At 42.3% G+C, this 14,745-nt stretch overlaps 4 protein-coding genes across 4 annotated transcripts; 1 reads left to right on the forward strand and 3 right to left on the reverse strand.

Annotated features, from left to right (window-relative positions):
* Positions 1-450: 450 nt before the first annotated feature.
* LOC131213225 (uncharacterized) lies at positions 451-3,273 on the reverse strand. The gene is made up of 6 exons (XM_058207222.1): positions 3,216-3,273; positions 1,645-1,712; positions 1,205-1,294; positions 903-1,124; positions 736-834; positions 451-663 (listed from the first exon to the last, which is right to left on the reverse strand). Exons 1-6 carry the CDS (start codon positions 3,271-3,273, stop codon positions 451-453), a joined length of 750 nt encoding a protein of 249 aa, XP_058063205.1.
* Positions 3,274-6,363: 3,090 nt separating this feature from the next.
* On the forward strand, positions 6,364-7,823 carry LOC131213176 (MICOS complex subunit MIC19). The gene is made up of 3 exons (XM_058207158.1): positions 6,364-6,610; positions 6,890-7,140; positions 7,233-7,823. The coding sequence occupies exons 1-3, from the start codon at positions 6,493-6,495 to the stop codon at positions 7,452-7,454; spliced, it is 591 nt and encodes a 196-aa protein (XP_058063141.1). The 5' UTR covers positions 6,364-6,492; the 3' UTR covers positions 7,455-7,823.
* A 180-nt stretch (positions 7,824-8,003) lies between these two features.
* Positions 8,004-9,975, reverse strand: LOC131213175 (uncharacterized). Its single transcript, XM_058207157.1, has 2 exons — positions 9,360-9,975; positions 8,004-9,284 (listed from the first exon to the last, which is right to left on the reverse strand). The coding sequence occupies exons 1-2, from the start codon at positions 9,923-9,925 to the stop codon at positions 8,165-8,167; spliced, it is 1,686 nt and encodes a 561-aa protein (XP_058063140.1). The 5' UTR covers positions 9,926-9,975; the 3' UTR covers positions 8,004-8,164.
* A 736-nt stretch (positions 9,976-10,711) lies between these two features.
* LOC131213574 (STAM-binding protein-like) lies at positions 10,712-13,098 on the reverse strand. Its single transcript, XM_058207641.1, has 4 exons — positions 12,079-13,098; positions 11,884-11,996; positions 11,728-11,827; positions 10,712-11,635 (listed from the first exon to the last, which is right to left on the reverse strand). The coding sequence occupies exons 1-4, from the start codon at positions 13,021-13,023 to the stop codon at positions 11,576-11,578; spliced, it is 1,218 nt and encodes a 405-aa protein (XP_058063624.1). The 5' UTR covers positions 13,024-13,098; the 3' UTR covers positions 10,712-11,575.
* Between the last annotated feature and the right edge of the window lie 1,647 nt (positions 13,099-14,745).

Raw genomic sequence — 14,745 nt, forward strand, 5'->3', positions numbered from 1 at the left:
AGTTCACTTCAGTTCAAGAAGGTTGAAGTGAAATGTAAAAAAAAACGAATAAAAGAGCAACAACGTTGGTCTAATATTGACTCCAACTAACACGCGTCAACTGTAGTGAATTGCACAAAAACTATTTTAGCCTTATACCGAGTGAGATTTTTTTTCACCGTATTTTTAAAATGCAAAGTTTCTGCAAAACAAACCAAACAACAGGTTTGCTTGGTTGGGAACAAAATTTTGTTCATGTGTGGTCTAGGCCAAATTAGAAGAAAGCAGCTGTTAACACCACTCCCGCTTTTTGCAATGATTTAAGTTACATTGTTTTCTGCTGATAGCTCTACTGATTCTGCTGGATCATGTTCACGAGGTTGTGTTAGAAATGGCCCTCGATAGCCTCACGAATTTCCCGTGTGGGCACTGACGACGGTCGGTTCGAGCAGTTTCGGGATTCATTCGCTGCTATTTGGTCGCAATGCAGTTTTTCACGATCGGCGGCAAAGATGTCGTACCGTGACCACCGCCACCGCCACCGCCACCACCCCCCGGCACTGCAGGCTGATGATGATGATGGTGGTATGCATGATGGTGTTGATGTTGCTGTTGCATACACTTATTGTGGCGACAAATTTCTTTTCGCAACTCAGATAGCTTTTTCTCCATTTCCTTTTTACGCTGTAATTGTCAAAAATATGCAAAAGTACCAAATATATAAATTTGTAAGAAGCACGTTTCTCTTAAACTTACAGCAACCTCATGCTCTAGCTTGTCCTGCACGATGTGAATTTTCTTTCTCAAATCCATGATACTTCGCACAAGGTGATCGGCAGTGCTCTTCATGTTAGCCTGAAACCCACAAATTTTGCCTTAATGAAGTCAACGTGCTCGTGATACTACAACCTTTAACTGCTCACCATAATTTTCAACTTTTCCGGTGAATGTGGCAGACAGCTCGGTGCGTTCCCCTTTAGTGGGCAGTTCTCTGGCAGCCGTGCCAAGCAGGGTCGCCGCCGACGACATCCCTCAAGGTGCCACGTTACATGCTCGATCTGGTGTTGCAACTTGGCCTTCTCTCGGCATAGTGCCTCACCCTTTGCCTGCAGCTCAACCAACTGCTTTTTGCGCGCTTCATCAAACTACAACGACATATCCGGCCACAACCATTACGGTACCCTTTCCGGAGTCCGTTTCGGCAGAGTGCCGTAGAATCACGTACACTACATACCTTGGCCCGCCGTAGTGATTCCTCCTCTTGCATCTCTCTAAACTTGTGCGCTTCCGCATTGCTTATTGTCCATTTTACTCCCTATCCAGAAATCAACGTGTTGCAGGCGATTAATAACGTGCTAAAGGAGCGTCACGAGATTGAATCCAATTACAAGAACCTAGCGCACAAGTGTTTTTCAAAAGCAAAATTAAACTAATTGTAGTTTAGCTTGTCTACAAAAGCTTGTTAAGCTTATCAACTACAGATATTCACCAAAGATACGAAGATGGGAAGAAGATTATGAGAGATGGGGAGAAGTTTTGTATAAACCTAAGCTTGTGTTGTTGCGATTTTACTCGAATTTAGCTTGTTGGTTAGATTCTACGTTTCGCACGATTTCATCAGTGACAGATTCTCCTCTTCGAAATCCTATCTGAGTCGAAGCTTACGGTGATCATGCTCTTGGAAAATCGCAGCGGTTTGAGCGGTTTAAAAAATTTAAACATGACGATTTCGACTTCAAAAACAAAGAACGTTGGAGGATTCCAAAAGTGTTCTTGGAAAAAAAAAGTGTTCCAAAAAAACACTTGGACGAAAATGACACACAACAACAGCTCGTGTTTCAACGTGTTTTCTCTGTCAGATCATGATTAGGGATGGAAATAGATTCACTTTAAGAACCCTAAAAAGAAAAAAAAAACCACGGGTCAGAGAAAACAATCCTCTTCGACTGCAAAACCAGATCGATTGGACCAGAAAGATGTGGTGTACCACATGTTCGCAAAAACTGGCGAAACCGTTCATTTGGATCGACTAATTTGTTTGCTACAAAAGACGAATAATTATTTTGGCGCGGCACCCACAAATTATCAGAGAGATAGGAGAAATGTATATCGCATATCGATGGCACATGCTTTGAATCAAATAGAATTTTTCATTTTAATGCCACAAAATGTGATTTCTTTGAAAAAAGTTTCATTTTCGACTTTTAAACCTTGTATATGCACGTATATTAAAACACAGAACCGAAATCCTTAATTTCCCGAAATAAAGAAAGTTTTGTGGTATTACCATTGACAATTTGTTATAGACCTATACGGAAACCAGTTCAATAAAGACGTCGCCCTCATTTTCATGGTTGCCTCCTCTTACAAATTCCTTCCCTTCTTTAATCTGTGGTATGGGGAACGTATGTGTTTACCAACACTTAACTTCCTATACTTTCACAAAATGCCATTGACATCGGTGCAATGCTTTCATTGAAAAGCAATTCGCATCCGCAGGTTATTCGTGAGGCAACACAACGTTTACGATATCCAACAATCGATAGCCCAGGTCAGAATGCTGTTCATTGTCATGTTGACCTCGTAACCCAATTTCCTTTCAGCATATCCTTGCAACAGAAAACGATGAACACAATTTCCTGTTTGGTTCCGAATTGTGCAATGATATATTCTTGCTCATAGCAACCTATTGAAAAAGAAATTCTTAACCACTCGAACAGGCAACATTTGATCGTCGATCTTTCGGGACGAGAAGCTAGAATATTTAGCAGAAGTGCATTTGCTCCAATAAGAGGACAAGCTGCGTGAAACATTTGAATAACAACCACACCACAACCACATTGCGTCTACTGTCACACATATTTTTTTCACCACAAATTCAATGTTTGTTGGATCAATGACTCCAGACATCATTTAAATCGGACGAAACATCTTCCCGTGGACGAACCTTTTACCTTTTCCGTTAGTATCTAGTGCCACCCACAGAATGTGAAACATAAACGTTATCCTTATTTGCAATCGAAGTTATAGCATGGCTAGCAAGCAACCCCCATTCAGATGGAGCGAAGTTAATGTCAAATGTGTTAAATTTTTTGTGGCTATTGTAGGTACCTCTTCACCCCTTGTGGGGTGATTTTTATGCATGACAATGAAACAACCAAATTTTTTCTACTACTGTTACAGGTGGCAATATAATCTAAGGGCTTTCGTTAAGTTGAAATAGTTTTTGCACTTACTTTCTTCATTTTTGTTGATCCGTTCCTTAATTTCATCCAGATTTCCTGGCGACAACATGGTTCACGATAGGTGTTTGATTTGATTATACAGAACTAATTGATTCAACTTTCTTGTGCTTGGTATTTTATCCAATGGGTCCCACTAGTTTAATTAAGTTCCTCGGGGAGCACCGACAGTTGATTGGTGATCGTATTGACTGGAATCACTGCTGCGATTTTATGCCGGACCAGATGCCGTATTCTCCGATACCGTTTTTGACTGTTTTCACTGTTTCACAACTGTTTCGATACGTAGAGTTGCTCAGGAAATCACGAGCAAGTATACAAGTCTTTAACCATTATGCCGTCCAGCTGAGAAAACTGATCAGTGTGCTGCGCGCCAGTGCCAACAAACTGCTCCAACAGGGAAGTAAATTGAAAAAAAAAACTATTGAAAGATCAACGAAACAAGATCGTGAACCTGGGCTCCTTGCACTGTCCCATCCACATCAAGCACACCAATGGTACACACTGTTTCCGCAATCCTTATTCTTCACTGACTGCCAAGAGTTTGTTGTTTTGTTGTAATTTGAGATCGAAAGCACAGGCGCAGCCAGTTTTCACAGGACGATGCAGGGGTCTAATGGGCATGGTGAGGAGTTGTTTACATCCGTTGCCGGGACATTTTCGCCACAATACTGCATTCAACAATCTTCGAAAACGCGGTGCCGCAGACTAGCTGTGTTTTTCCCACTCTACGGGTTCTCCACCAGCAAATATTCCCGTTACCGACAATGCTTTGTTTGACACAGTTACGACGTGAAAACCAAAAGTATCTGCGTCGTTTTTCCGATACTAGCCGAGAGTTTTCGTCTGACGAAGGAATCGGCTGAGGAGTGTAGATAATCATAAATCAAATGTGATTACCCGACCTATGCCTAGTCGAAAAACTTTAACTGGAAGCAGGCCTTTATCTTGAACTAACTGTTCCCAGCCTGCGTCGCGACACCTCATTTTATTCTCAGTTCTCGATTATCCGGGGCAAGGAATTGTGATGCGTCGGCTTCTGATCGGCTTCCCTTCCCACCTCCCGTTACTCCTCAGTTTCGGACGATCGGGCTTCCAGTTGCGTATCCGATCGGTTTCCATTCCCCGGTTTCCGTCACTCCTCTGTTTTGACCGGGCTTCCCGGTAACGGCTTCGCTTCCGTTCTCGCTTCCCGTTGACTCTCCGTTTCAGACGATCGGACTTCCCGTTAACGTATCCCATTGCCTTCCCTTCCAGCTTCCCGTTGGTTACATGGCAAAACATACATCAGCTAAATTGAGCTCAAATTGCTTGAAAACTATCCGAGTTTTGCTGAAATGTACCCATATTTTTATAGGAGCCCCTTTTACAATTTGGGACGGGATTTCACACATTCACCAGAAGATTTCCCCTTCACAAAAACTCTCGGCTGCAGAATTCGGTTCGAAACAACCCGAGTTATACTGAATGTTATGTTACGTTTATATGGGAGCCCACTTTCCCGGAAGGTGTGGGAGGTTCAAACATTCCTATTCACAATCCGGTGTCACAAGACTACGCTCTGCAAAATTTTACGCGGATCAGTAGTTTTGGAGAAAAAGCAATGCAGATAGGAGGGCGGACAAACATTCTTTGTTATACATATAGATTTTATTGTTCAGTAAAGTATTCTAAGAAAGTCAATCTTCACCGAAGGATACACACGAACGAACGATTGAACGAAGTAAAGGCCGGTCCAAACGCTGCGATCTGCAATGCAATATCGCCTGAAGTGACATCTCCGGAGATGTCATAAATGTCACTGCCGCGGGTGGAAATCTGAAGACTCGACATGCAATTTGTGAACAAATTTCAAAACAGGGTCAGTTTGTCGGTTGGACATGTTGGAATCAGCCATGGAAGCAACACTGTGTTGGTTTGCCTTACCATTGTGCTTTTCGGTTAAAAAGCGAAAAAAGAACGTGCGAAGAGGTTACAGTGTCGAGGAAATTGCTTTTAAATGGCATCGTATGCCTCCGCCTTTTTATTCCGATCACTATATTTTTTATTTTTTAGTTGCCAAAGACATGGCAGACTTTCGTAAATTTTTATAAATTCAGTTACACACTTTCGCGAACGTTGACGAAGCGTCCAAAATATAAATAAGAGGCCAAAACAAAACATCAACAAGTCAACCGACAAACTGACCCTGTTTTGAAATTTGTTCACAAATTGCATGTCGAGTCTTCAGATTTCCACCCGCGGCAGTGACATTTATGACGTCTCCGGAGATGTCACTTCAGGCGATATTGCATTGCAGATCGCAGCGTTTGGACCGGCCTTAATATCTAATTGTTATGGAAAAATGGAAAATAGAACGTGCCTAGTAATAATCTGTATGAAATGTTAAATAAAATTATTATTGATGCTCGTTTGCTCAGATTTTCTAGATCTGCGTCGATTGTTCAAAATGGCAAAAAATGGTGCAATTTCGCCGTCCAGACGCATCGATACATTGCTATGATGTGTCTGAGCAACGATTATCATAGCGATTAGCGTCTGGACGGGGCTTAAGTTCTTATTTGCTGGTATATCAAAAAAATCGAAAAAAACAGAAAAAAAATATTCAGAAATAAATTTATTTCTCTTCTATTTCTGTTTTCTCGGACCAAAACCACGAATGTAAACACGTTTGACATTTCGTTTTTTATATTTTTGCCACACTGTGGCGCTACACGAAGCGTGAAAACTGGTGTAAAATTAACTATTAATGTCAAACGGTTTATGCTTCGTGTGGCAGCAAAAATATAAAAACGAAATCTGAAACGTGTTTACGTTCGTGTTTTTGATCCGAGAAAATAGAAATAGAAGAGAAATAAATTGATTTCTGAATATTATTTTCTTTTGTTTTTTTTTTATTTTGTTGCTATACCGGCAAATAAGAAGTTAAATTATCCTCTGTTTGTAAGCAAAGTGTATGCAAAAAGTATTTACGCTCGGGGTTTACGCCTCGGCCGAGCCGTAAGCGTTTTGACAGAAGCGTAGCAGTTTGGCATTAATCGTTAATGTCAAAAATATTACGTTACGCATCGTCTGTCGCCACAGACACGAAACGCAAACGAAATGACGTTTCTGCGATCCGATTTGCGCTTGGTGTGGCGCCGCAGTAAACGTTCTGACGTTTTTACGGTCCGAATTACGGCTCGTGAAGCGTTGCAATACTTTAATTTCGCGGTTACTAACCGAACCAACTAACAGTAACTTTTTTGCTGGAATTAGTTGCTGTGCAATAATGGGGGCTGCATCCAGCAACGCCCGGTCGGTCGTAATACCGAACACAACTGGTGTGATAGATATCTCAGATGATGTGGTTAAGCGGATGACGAACGGTTTACCGTCGAAGGCGAATGGTGAGTGAAAGGAACCCTAGCGTGCTGGTGTAAATATAACACCGTAAATGGTGCCAATCCTATCAAACGACAACAACCTGCCGTTCAGTTCAGTAGCATTCGTTTCCCCCGAATCCATCAATCAAGCAAGCACGCATTCCAGCAACAACTTGTTTCCGGTGTTCCATCTCACCGGCATGTTCGACTGAAATATACGTCCGATTTTGTGATTATGCAATATGTTAAAACTGAGGGTAGCGTTCATGCGACTTTAGTCACTTTGCGTTTTTCATTTCACAGAAAATCGAACGCAGCAATCGAGTGCATCCGGCGATGAACCCTCCATCGGAACTGGTCCTAGCTCGTACCCAAACACGGTTCCTCCTGCGACGGCATTTTACGGTGAGGTGCCTTTTACGTCGATGCAAGTCCGGCAGGAGAAGGAACGAGAATTGCGCGAAAATGATACCTACTGGGCTAACCGTTTGAAGGCACTCGAAGCGAATCTAAAGCAAACGAATCAGCTGCTAGAAAAAGAATACAATGAAGCGGTAGGTTCCTGGTCGAAACATGTTGTTTCCTAAACCGGGACATCCCTGTACACTGTAATTATTCAATACTGCCGTCTATTCTGGTAAGGTAGGTTGTCGATGTGAAGAAGCGTTTTGCTACGTCTGCGGTACGGCAGCAGCTGCCACCATGCCAAGATTTGAAGGCAAAGGTGATCGAATGCTACCGGGCGAATCAGCACGAGACGTTACGGTGCACGAACGAGGTGCAACTGTTTACTGACTGCGCGAACCTGCATCGCATCCAACTACTGCAGCAACGAGTAACGGCAGAAGAGTCCAACCAAAAACAGTAGTCGAAAAAGGTAAGGTTAAAAAGTAGTCGGACCACAGTAGAAGGCAACGGCAGCGGATTGGTGTAGAAAGCGGTATCCAAAAAATCGACCAGTGATAAGTCAAACGACGTGCAAACGACCGGCAGAGATACAAAACATTACCACAAAAGCGATGCAACGACACGATGTTGTAACATTACGGGCGATGGAACACAGAAAGAGGAATATTAACCCTAACTTGCGTATTTTGCGCTCCACAGTCTCGGTTTCTAGTTTCTTTGCTTACTATGAATAGCTCTATCGCGACCTATGCTGGTAATGTATAAAAAGCGGGTTAATAAAATTCGTGGAGTAAATTCGAAATGAAGTAGGATAGGAGCACATCCCTAAGTTTTTCTATCTCGTTCTTCTTACCAATATCACCTCAATGCGTTCGACAACATATGCTTTGCTGTATTTGGTAATTCAATTTCCAAATTGTTTTTTATTTGTACACCTACAATTTTTTACTCCAGAGGCTTTTCAACGTTTAATAGTTCAAAAATACGTTTCTCAAAGGTACACGAACGGCGCGCATGCTTTACTTCACAAAAAAAAACAATCAGCCCAATTGTACTCTTCCTATTATGAAAAACATATTCATCAATAGGCACGGACTTGAGCAAAATTAAGTAATAAAATCTGTTGAGCGATGTGAACGGTATGAAAAACAAGAAAGTATTAATCGAAATTTAATACAAATTTGATGTGGGATAAACCTCTGATGTATCGTCAGGCGGACATATGTTTGGAAAAGCCGCTCTGTCCTCTATCGGCAACATGGCGAAAAATTCCTCCACGAAACTGAGCGAGCGGTCAAATTCACCATTCCTTGGCGTTTCGAAGTTGCAGAGAAGGTCGGAGCACGGAGTTGCCCAAGGCTCCTCACTTCTCAGTGCTGGTCCTTGCAAATCCGAGATCAGATTGTCAACACGAAAGCGATATGTTCCGCTACTAAGGCGTAAAATATCTGCCACGTTCTGATCGATGAATGCGTCTACGAGATTCTCTGCGTTATCGTCCGCCGCGATAAGCAACGCGATGTGTTCCCTAAGTTGCGCTACAAAAACACTTAGTTCCTGGATCATCCACTCGCAACGATTGTATTCCGGCACTGTTGCTAAAAACTGCATCAAATGATGGAAAAGCCGCGAGGGTGTCTCTGCCGTCTTAGTGGCTTTAGGCAGTGATTCATTGTGTTGGACAGTCCGCTCCGGATCGGGTGGTGAAACGTTTTTGGGCGCCATCATTTCACTGAGCGCCACATGCGTTGGAAATTTACTCAAGTGTGTCTTCATCCTGGCTCCCAAGTACGTTTTCTGGCAAGTGCCACATTTAAACTCAAGTGGAATGTTTGGGCTATGACGTTTATCAACTCGATGGGATGGTGCTTGCGTGTTATCATTGTCCACGAACGTTAGGGTTGGCATGGGTTCGTCTACTGGATTAATGTCGGCATGTCCCAAATTATTGTTGGTTGACCGTGGTGGCCTTGACATTCGGCCGCATCGTGTATGCACAATTCGCAGTGCAGAGTGTTTTTTCTTTAAACCGGCTTGCTTCCTCTTTTGCAATTGACCCGACGCATCTACCTTAAAATGCTTTTTACTATCGGGTACAAATTTGTTAGATACACGTGTGCCTCGGGCGTTGTGACGTACGTTCGTTAGCGGAGATGATACTTTCGAGCAATCGTTTTTCGACACAGAATATGGAACTGATTCAAATCTCGCACGGTTTTCACGTGTGTGCACTAAAATTAACGACGAGAGGTCTTTTTCCAGCAATCGCCTCTTTGTCCCTCTTTGCGTCCTGTTTTCAATGAGAAAACCAGAAAGTTACAAAACAAGGAAACGTATTTAGGGTAAAAGGGTTGTATTGTCTTACAATTTTTCGCTGGCAAGGGGGGCGTTAATTTCTAGAGATCCGGGCTGCTGTGGTAAATGGTCTGGTCGAGCCGAAGGTGGAAACCTATTACCAATTTCTTGTAAGTACTCTACGAGATTATTTGCCATAGATTCTGCCATCGGAATCACTTCTGAAAACGGTGTTGAAGTTTGTTCTCTAACGATAGAAGCACCAAAGCAGGATATAGGCTGGACTGCACTCTGTAGATCGTCGAGAGTGCTATCACTATAAGAGGAATGGTTCAGATAATCCATCTCAGCGTTTTCGGCTTTGCAAGTCTCGCTTTCTATAACATCACACTGGGCCGCCACATTCGGAGCGATGGTTGCCAGAATATCGGACGTATCTATATCATCGGCAGCTACGGAATCTTCAAAAAGGGGCACATCGCGTAATCGCTTGGGACTTTCGTGCCATTCACATAATTCTCTTACACAAATATCACCACCTGAAGAATCGAATACATTGCGAACGATGGTACCGTCCAAGAACCAACTCATTTGACGTTCCGCATCATTATCGAGTGGTTCGATTGAATCGTCCATTACGTTGATATCAACTTTTTGGAAGATGTAAGACACACGAAATAAGATTTAATGTTTGGCAGAGTTAATGGCGCGTTCCGGTTGTGATTAGCATTAAAACATTCGAATGTCAAAACTGACTGCCGTACTGCCAAAGTCTAGTATTAGCGGGGCCACACCAAGCGCAAATCGGACCTCAAAAACGTCATTGGCAGCAAAAATATAAACACGAAATGTCAAACGTGTTTACATTCGTGTTTTTGGTCCGAGAAAATAGAAATAGAAGAGAAATAAATTGATTTCTGAATATATTTTTCTGATTTTTCGATTTTGTTGCTATACCAGCGAATAAGAACTTACATTATCCTCTGTTTGTAAACAAAGCGTTTGCTAACGGTGTTTGCGGTCGGGTTAACACACCATTTCAGAGAGCAAGAGAGACTAACATTGTCTCTGCCTTTAACATAATTAACATTGTCTCTTTCTAACATTGTGCGGCTCAAGACAGCTCAGTGGTTGTTGTCGAATAACAAAAAGAACTTAATGCAAATAAGGAAAATAATGATAGCAAGGATACGAATAAGTTAAAAAATCGCAAAGTTATTCTAAGGAATATTCGCATATTTTTTAAAGGCAAAAACAAACTGAGAAACGACTGAGAAAAAAACTGACTTTGTAGTCTTTCTCGTATCAAGATTCCGCATTTTCATAGAACGTGTATAATCATCACGTGACCATTATTAACTTCAGATTTCTGTGAATGTAAAGCATAGTTTATTGAATATAAAGTTGAGTTTTATTACGGACTTGTGCATCATGGATCATAGTAAGTATTACGTTTTACTTCTTTTTGTTCTTTTTCTTTCGCTTCAAACAGACGGAAACAAATTAGATTTCTTCACGACATACCAGAAACTAACTGACCAACATGTTCTTTTTGGATGCTCCAAGCAAACAAAACAATAAACAGCCCTGTAACAAACATGAAACTACAATTCAGAATACCAATCAAACTAAAAGAAATCACGAAAAATAATAAGCGCAAAAGTTATTACACTCATGCGTTCGTGCACCTGTTCACATACGCAAAACTAGAACATAATAATGAAACTGCGAAATAAATAATAGACTATTTTTTCTAACAAAGAAAGGGAATTATTGATTGACTGTCGCAATGAACTAGATTGGATTGAGGAATTCGATACGATACGATTCTCCATGGAAAACGACTTAAACAAATTTTATGACAAATCTAATCCATTTGTGAATCAAGTTGAATGCAAAATTTAAATTATTGGTAATATGGCTCTGTCCGTAGTAATAGATAAAAAGCCGAGCGAGATATATATTATATTATACATTTACATGTTAATTCTTACTGCAGTGTATACCTGCTCAGTTCGTTCCTCTAGGATTAAATGAAAATTTAGAGCGTAGAAAGAAAACCGACAAGCAATGGAGCCCAATGTACCCGTCCAGCTTAACTTCAAACAACGCACGCTGGTGGGTTGGCCGTCGATTATTAATTGTAATATAAGTCAACGATTGCAATGTGTGGGCAAGTTGCGAAATGCTAGACAGCCTTGCTTACGCCGTAGCGATTCAACAGACGTACGTATGAAATATTAAATAATAAACGATATCAAACAGAATACACGGCCTAAAAAAAATCTATCGCAGGTCAATCACTTCTACGGTATCCGTTTCATTCAGTATAACGTGTTGGGCTTCCTGCAAATGAGAAACGGAATAATGATACAAAATACGGGAAAGTATATTTTAGCTCGAGGCAAAATAGTCTTCAGATAGCGTTTAAAACATACCCCGAATAGAGAAGGTCCGGCCGAATGTGGGTGAAAGCCGGTTTGACGGCACTGAGAAATCGCATCCATTCCGGCGGGTGTAAGATTAAAGAATCCGGTTCTTGAATGTAAATGTATGAATATAGTATTATACGGTAAAAGGGTGAAAATACTTACTCGTGATACTTTGGCGAGCAAACGATCGCGATTGCCTCTTCGAGCATCAGCTGATACGAACAGTGCGTATGCAAATCTACAGATGACAAAAATGCTGTTTGCGAGGGATGTGTCTGCACGAATGAAGTAAAAAGCAAAATTAGCCTTGCATTACATTGCGATGGTTATTTCGATGGAATAATTAAACGCCCTCACATGTATCCATCCGAGCGTGATAAGATTGTGCTGGTCTTGGGCAATGGCAATCTCTTCTTCATACATCGTGTTACAGCTGTCGGACGTTCCGGTCTGCTTCGGAAATATCACATGCGTGATAACGAATTTCGCCTGCCGTAAACAACCGGCCAAAATAGCGCACGTTTCCAGGTTGGCAGCCGTATTGGCGGCTGTAAGCGCTAGAAACTTTCGCAAAGTATCCATTGGTACCGTAATCGACCGGTAGCCCGTTGCTCCGGCAGTTGCCGGCCCAGTCGAATGTGATAGCTTCGGTTTCAAAGATCTATCCACTGAGGGATCGGATACCATTGAAAACTCTTCGCTGGGAACGCTCTCCCCGGTTATAAATTCACTTGGATAAAGCACTTGCTCCATTAGCTTGGATTCGGGGTCAGTAATAATATCGTGGCTCGGGGCGCTGGGTATCATGGTTCCGACTCTCAGTCCAACGCCCCCAGCATCCTGCGGGGTTCTGGAAGGACCTGATTGTTCGGCGGCTGTACGAGCACGTTCCTCTGCTAGCTTATTCTCTTCTAAACGAATCTGCTGCAGGTAGAGCTGGTACTCGCCTTCGTACCGCTCCAACAGCTTCGCGCGGATGTTCTCCGCCTTCGGGAGAATTTCCTTGATCTTTGTTTTCGTCTGATTTTTGTCATGTGGTAGCACCGATCGATAACCCGGATGTTTCAGTATGAGCTCCACAAATATCGTCACGTAACGCAGGTAGAAAGTGAATGCCTTTTCGAAGTTGCCTTCCCGCAGCGACCGATCGGCTGTTTCGACGATCTGGCTACCGGAACGGTAGTATCGGTTGATGGGCATTGTCGAGTCGATCGAAACACGCTGGCTGTCGGCGACGAGCTTCTGTAGTCGCAGATGCGGTTCCATAGCACCCACTTGCACCGGTGGCGATTGTAGTGCCATGGTTTTGTTTAATTTACTGTTTAGTCGACGCTACTAGCTTTTTTCAACTTGTTCGTTAAACTCTCTGTTATCCTTACCCTTACCCTGTCATAGTCCGTATACTGTTTCTTCATCAAGCGACTGTCAGCTCACGAGCCGCGTTCCTGTAAAATCAGTGTTGCTCTATAGAGAGTCTCTAATAGAGCGACTCTGTGCATTATCTTATTCCTTATCGTTATGGAGAAAACTGAACCGCAATTTTTTTTCATCTCTCATTTCCAATCGTAACCTTAAACGCTATTTCGTATAGTATTAGTGTTTGGTCGTTCAATGTTAAGGACAGTAGAACTAAAAATAGACAAATGGATAGTCCGAATGAGACGATATTTCGTTAAATACCCATTAATGAAATTATTAAATTATTATCCTCTGTTTGTAAACAAAGCGTTTGGCATTAATCTGAAATGCCAAAAACGTTACGTTGCACTTCGTCTGGCCCCGCAGTAACATATATTCAGATTCAAATAATTAACCTTTTATTTTTGTTATTTATGTTCTTTACATAAGTTTATTAAAATAGATTTGAATCGACTCGAAACCTCGGACCCCCAAAAATTGGAAGCCTTGGCTATGTTGAGGCAGTTCTTTAAATTGTTTATGGTATTTTGATGCCTAAGGCAGCCATAATGTTAATCTTCTGCTGCTTACTGTAACAATGTATTTTTACGAACGGGGTTGTTGGATCCTCCCTCCTGTCACACCGGTCTCGGGTTTCGAAATCAGGGAAATCGGGATCGGGTGTCCAGGACGAGCAGCATAGTGGGCAAGGTCTACCAGCACATCATGTTTTCCAGGATTAGATATCGTCTAGACGATAGCCACTGCTCTCTCTCCTAGACAGGTAAGCTTCAGCAAGCAGCATTGTTGAACGCTGCCCAAAGCATTTTAAAGGTTTTCCGGTATCGAGACCAGCTTAAAAAAGAACTAGTCAGCTATTTCCATAAGCATAGGAAGAATTTTCTAGCATAAGCATAGCGATTATATCTGTTGAACTGTTGATGCGAATAAAGGTCGACGAACAATCGTATTACTGCTCCTCAGGACATACCTCATGGACCGCGAGCGACAATCTGACCACAGCTGTTTCGATCGTTTGTTTAGGGGAGTTTGACGGAGGCAGGGTAGTGTTATTGTAAAGACAGTGGAACTGCAACTGCTCTGTACAAAGAGCGTTTGATAGCCGACCAAGGACTCAGGACTCCTACACTCATTAACCGCCCATTAGCAACATCGCCAAGAATCTCCATCACGAACATAACCTGACAATGGCTGTCATCATCAAATTCATATAAAAAATATATCGCTGCGTAAAATGACAGCATCTAGCGATGTTGCCGTTTTGTGCTGTTTGTCCTTAACGGAGTTTTTGCGAGTCTGGGGCCCGACTAACGGCTCGGCTTTGTATAGAGCAGTTGTTTTTCCACTGCCTTTAGGAGACGGCGGGTGCAGCATGCATAGTTGTTGTTATTATCATATGAGAGATTTTGAGCTCGAAGCTTCTTTCATCTTTTTGGACAGTGTGTATAGAGATTGGCACCGGTGTGCTCCGTAATTTGTTATCTACTCAAAACGTTCAGAGCTTGAGAACACCGCATAGCGGCCCACACATAACACGTCTCCTAACATCGGGCTGGGGTGAGAAACGGAATTGAAAACATCATCTCCCTTGGTCTCGCACGCGTG

This window comes from Anopheles bellator, chromosome X (genome assembly GCF_943735745.2).
Source record: "Anopheles bellator chromosome X, idAnoBellAS_SP24_06.2, whole genome shotgun sequence".
NCBI classification, from domain to species: Eukaryota; Metazoa; Arthropoda; class Insecta; order Diptera; family Culicidae; genus Anopheles; species Anopheles bellator.

What these genes read in the sequence shown, in the direction of transcription:
- LOC131213574 (XM_058207641.1), bottom strand. Translation starts at nt 13,023, where the DNA reads ATGGCACTACAATCGCCACCGGTGCAAGTGGGTGCTATGGAACCGCAT. An exon ending in TGCTCGCCAAAGTATCACGA is followed by an intron (nt 11,828 to 11,883) that starts GTAAGTATTTTC and finishes TTTACATTCAAG; the next exon opens with AACCGGATTCTTTAATCTTA. An exon ending in CCGGACCTTCTCTATTCGGG is followed by an intron (nt 11,636 to 11,727) that starts GTATGTTTTAAA and finishes TCTCATTTGCAG; the next exon opens with GAAGCCCAACACGTTATACT.
- LOC131213175 (XM_058207157.1), bottom strand. Translation starts at nt 9,925, where the DNA reads ATGGACGATTCAATCGAACCACTCGATAATGATGCGGAACGTCAAATG. An exon ending in CCCCTTGCCAGCGAAAAATT is followed by an intron (nt 9,285 to 9,359) that starts GTAAGACAATAC and finishes CATTGAAAACAG; the next exon opens with GACGCAAAGAGGGACAAAGA.
- LOC131213176 (XM_058207158.1), top strand. Translation starts at nt 6,493, where the DNA reads ATGGGGGCTGCATCCAGCAACGCCCGGTCGGTCGTAATACCGAACACA. An exon ending in TTTACCGTCGAAGGCGAATG is followed by an intron (nt 6,611 to 6,889) that starts GTGAGTGAAAGG and finishes TTCATTTCACAG; the next exon opens with AAAATCGAACGCAGCAATCG. An exon ending in AAAAAGAATACAATGAAGCG is followed by an intron (nt 7,141 to 7,232) that starts GTAGGTTCCTGG and finishes CTGGTAAGGTAG; the next exon opens with GTTGTCGATGTGAAGAAGCG.
- LOC131213225 (XM_058207222.1), bottom strand. Translation starts at nt 3,273, where the DNA reads ATGTTGTCGCCAGGAAATCTGGATGAAATTAAGGAACGGATCAACAAA. An exon ending in GGCGGGCCAAGGTATGTAGT is followed by an intron (nt 1,125 to 1,204) that starts GTACGTGATTCT and finishes ATGTCGTTGTAG; the next exon opens with TTTGATGAAGCGCGCAAAAA. An exon ending in AGCTAGAGCATGAGGTTGCT is followed by an intron (nt 664 to 735) that starts GTAAGTTTAAGA and finishes TGACAATTACAG; the next exon opens with CGTAAAAAGGAAATGGAGAA.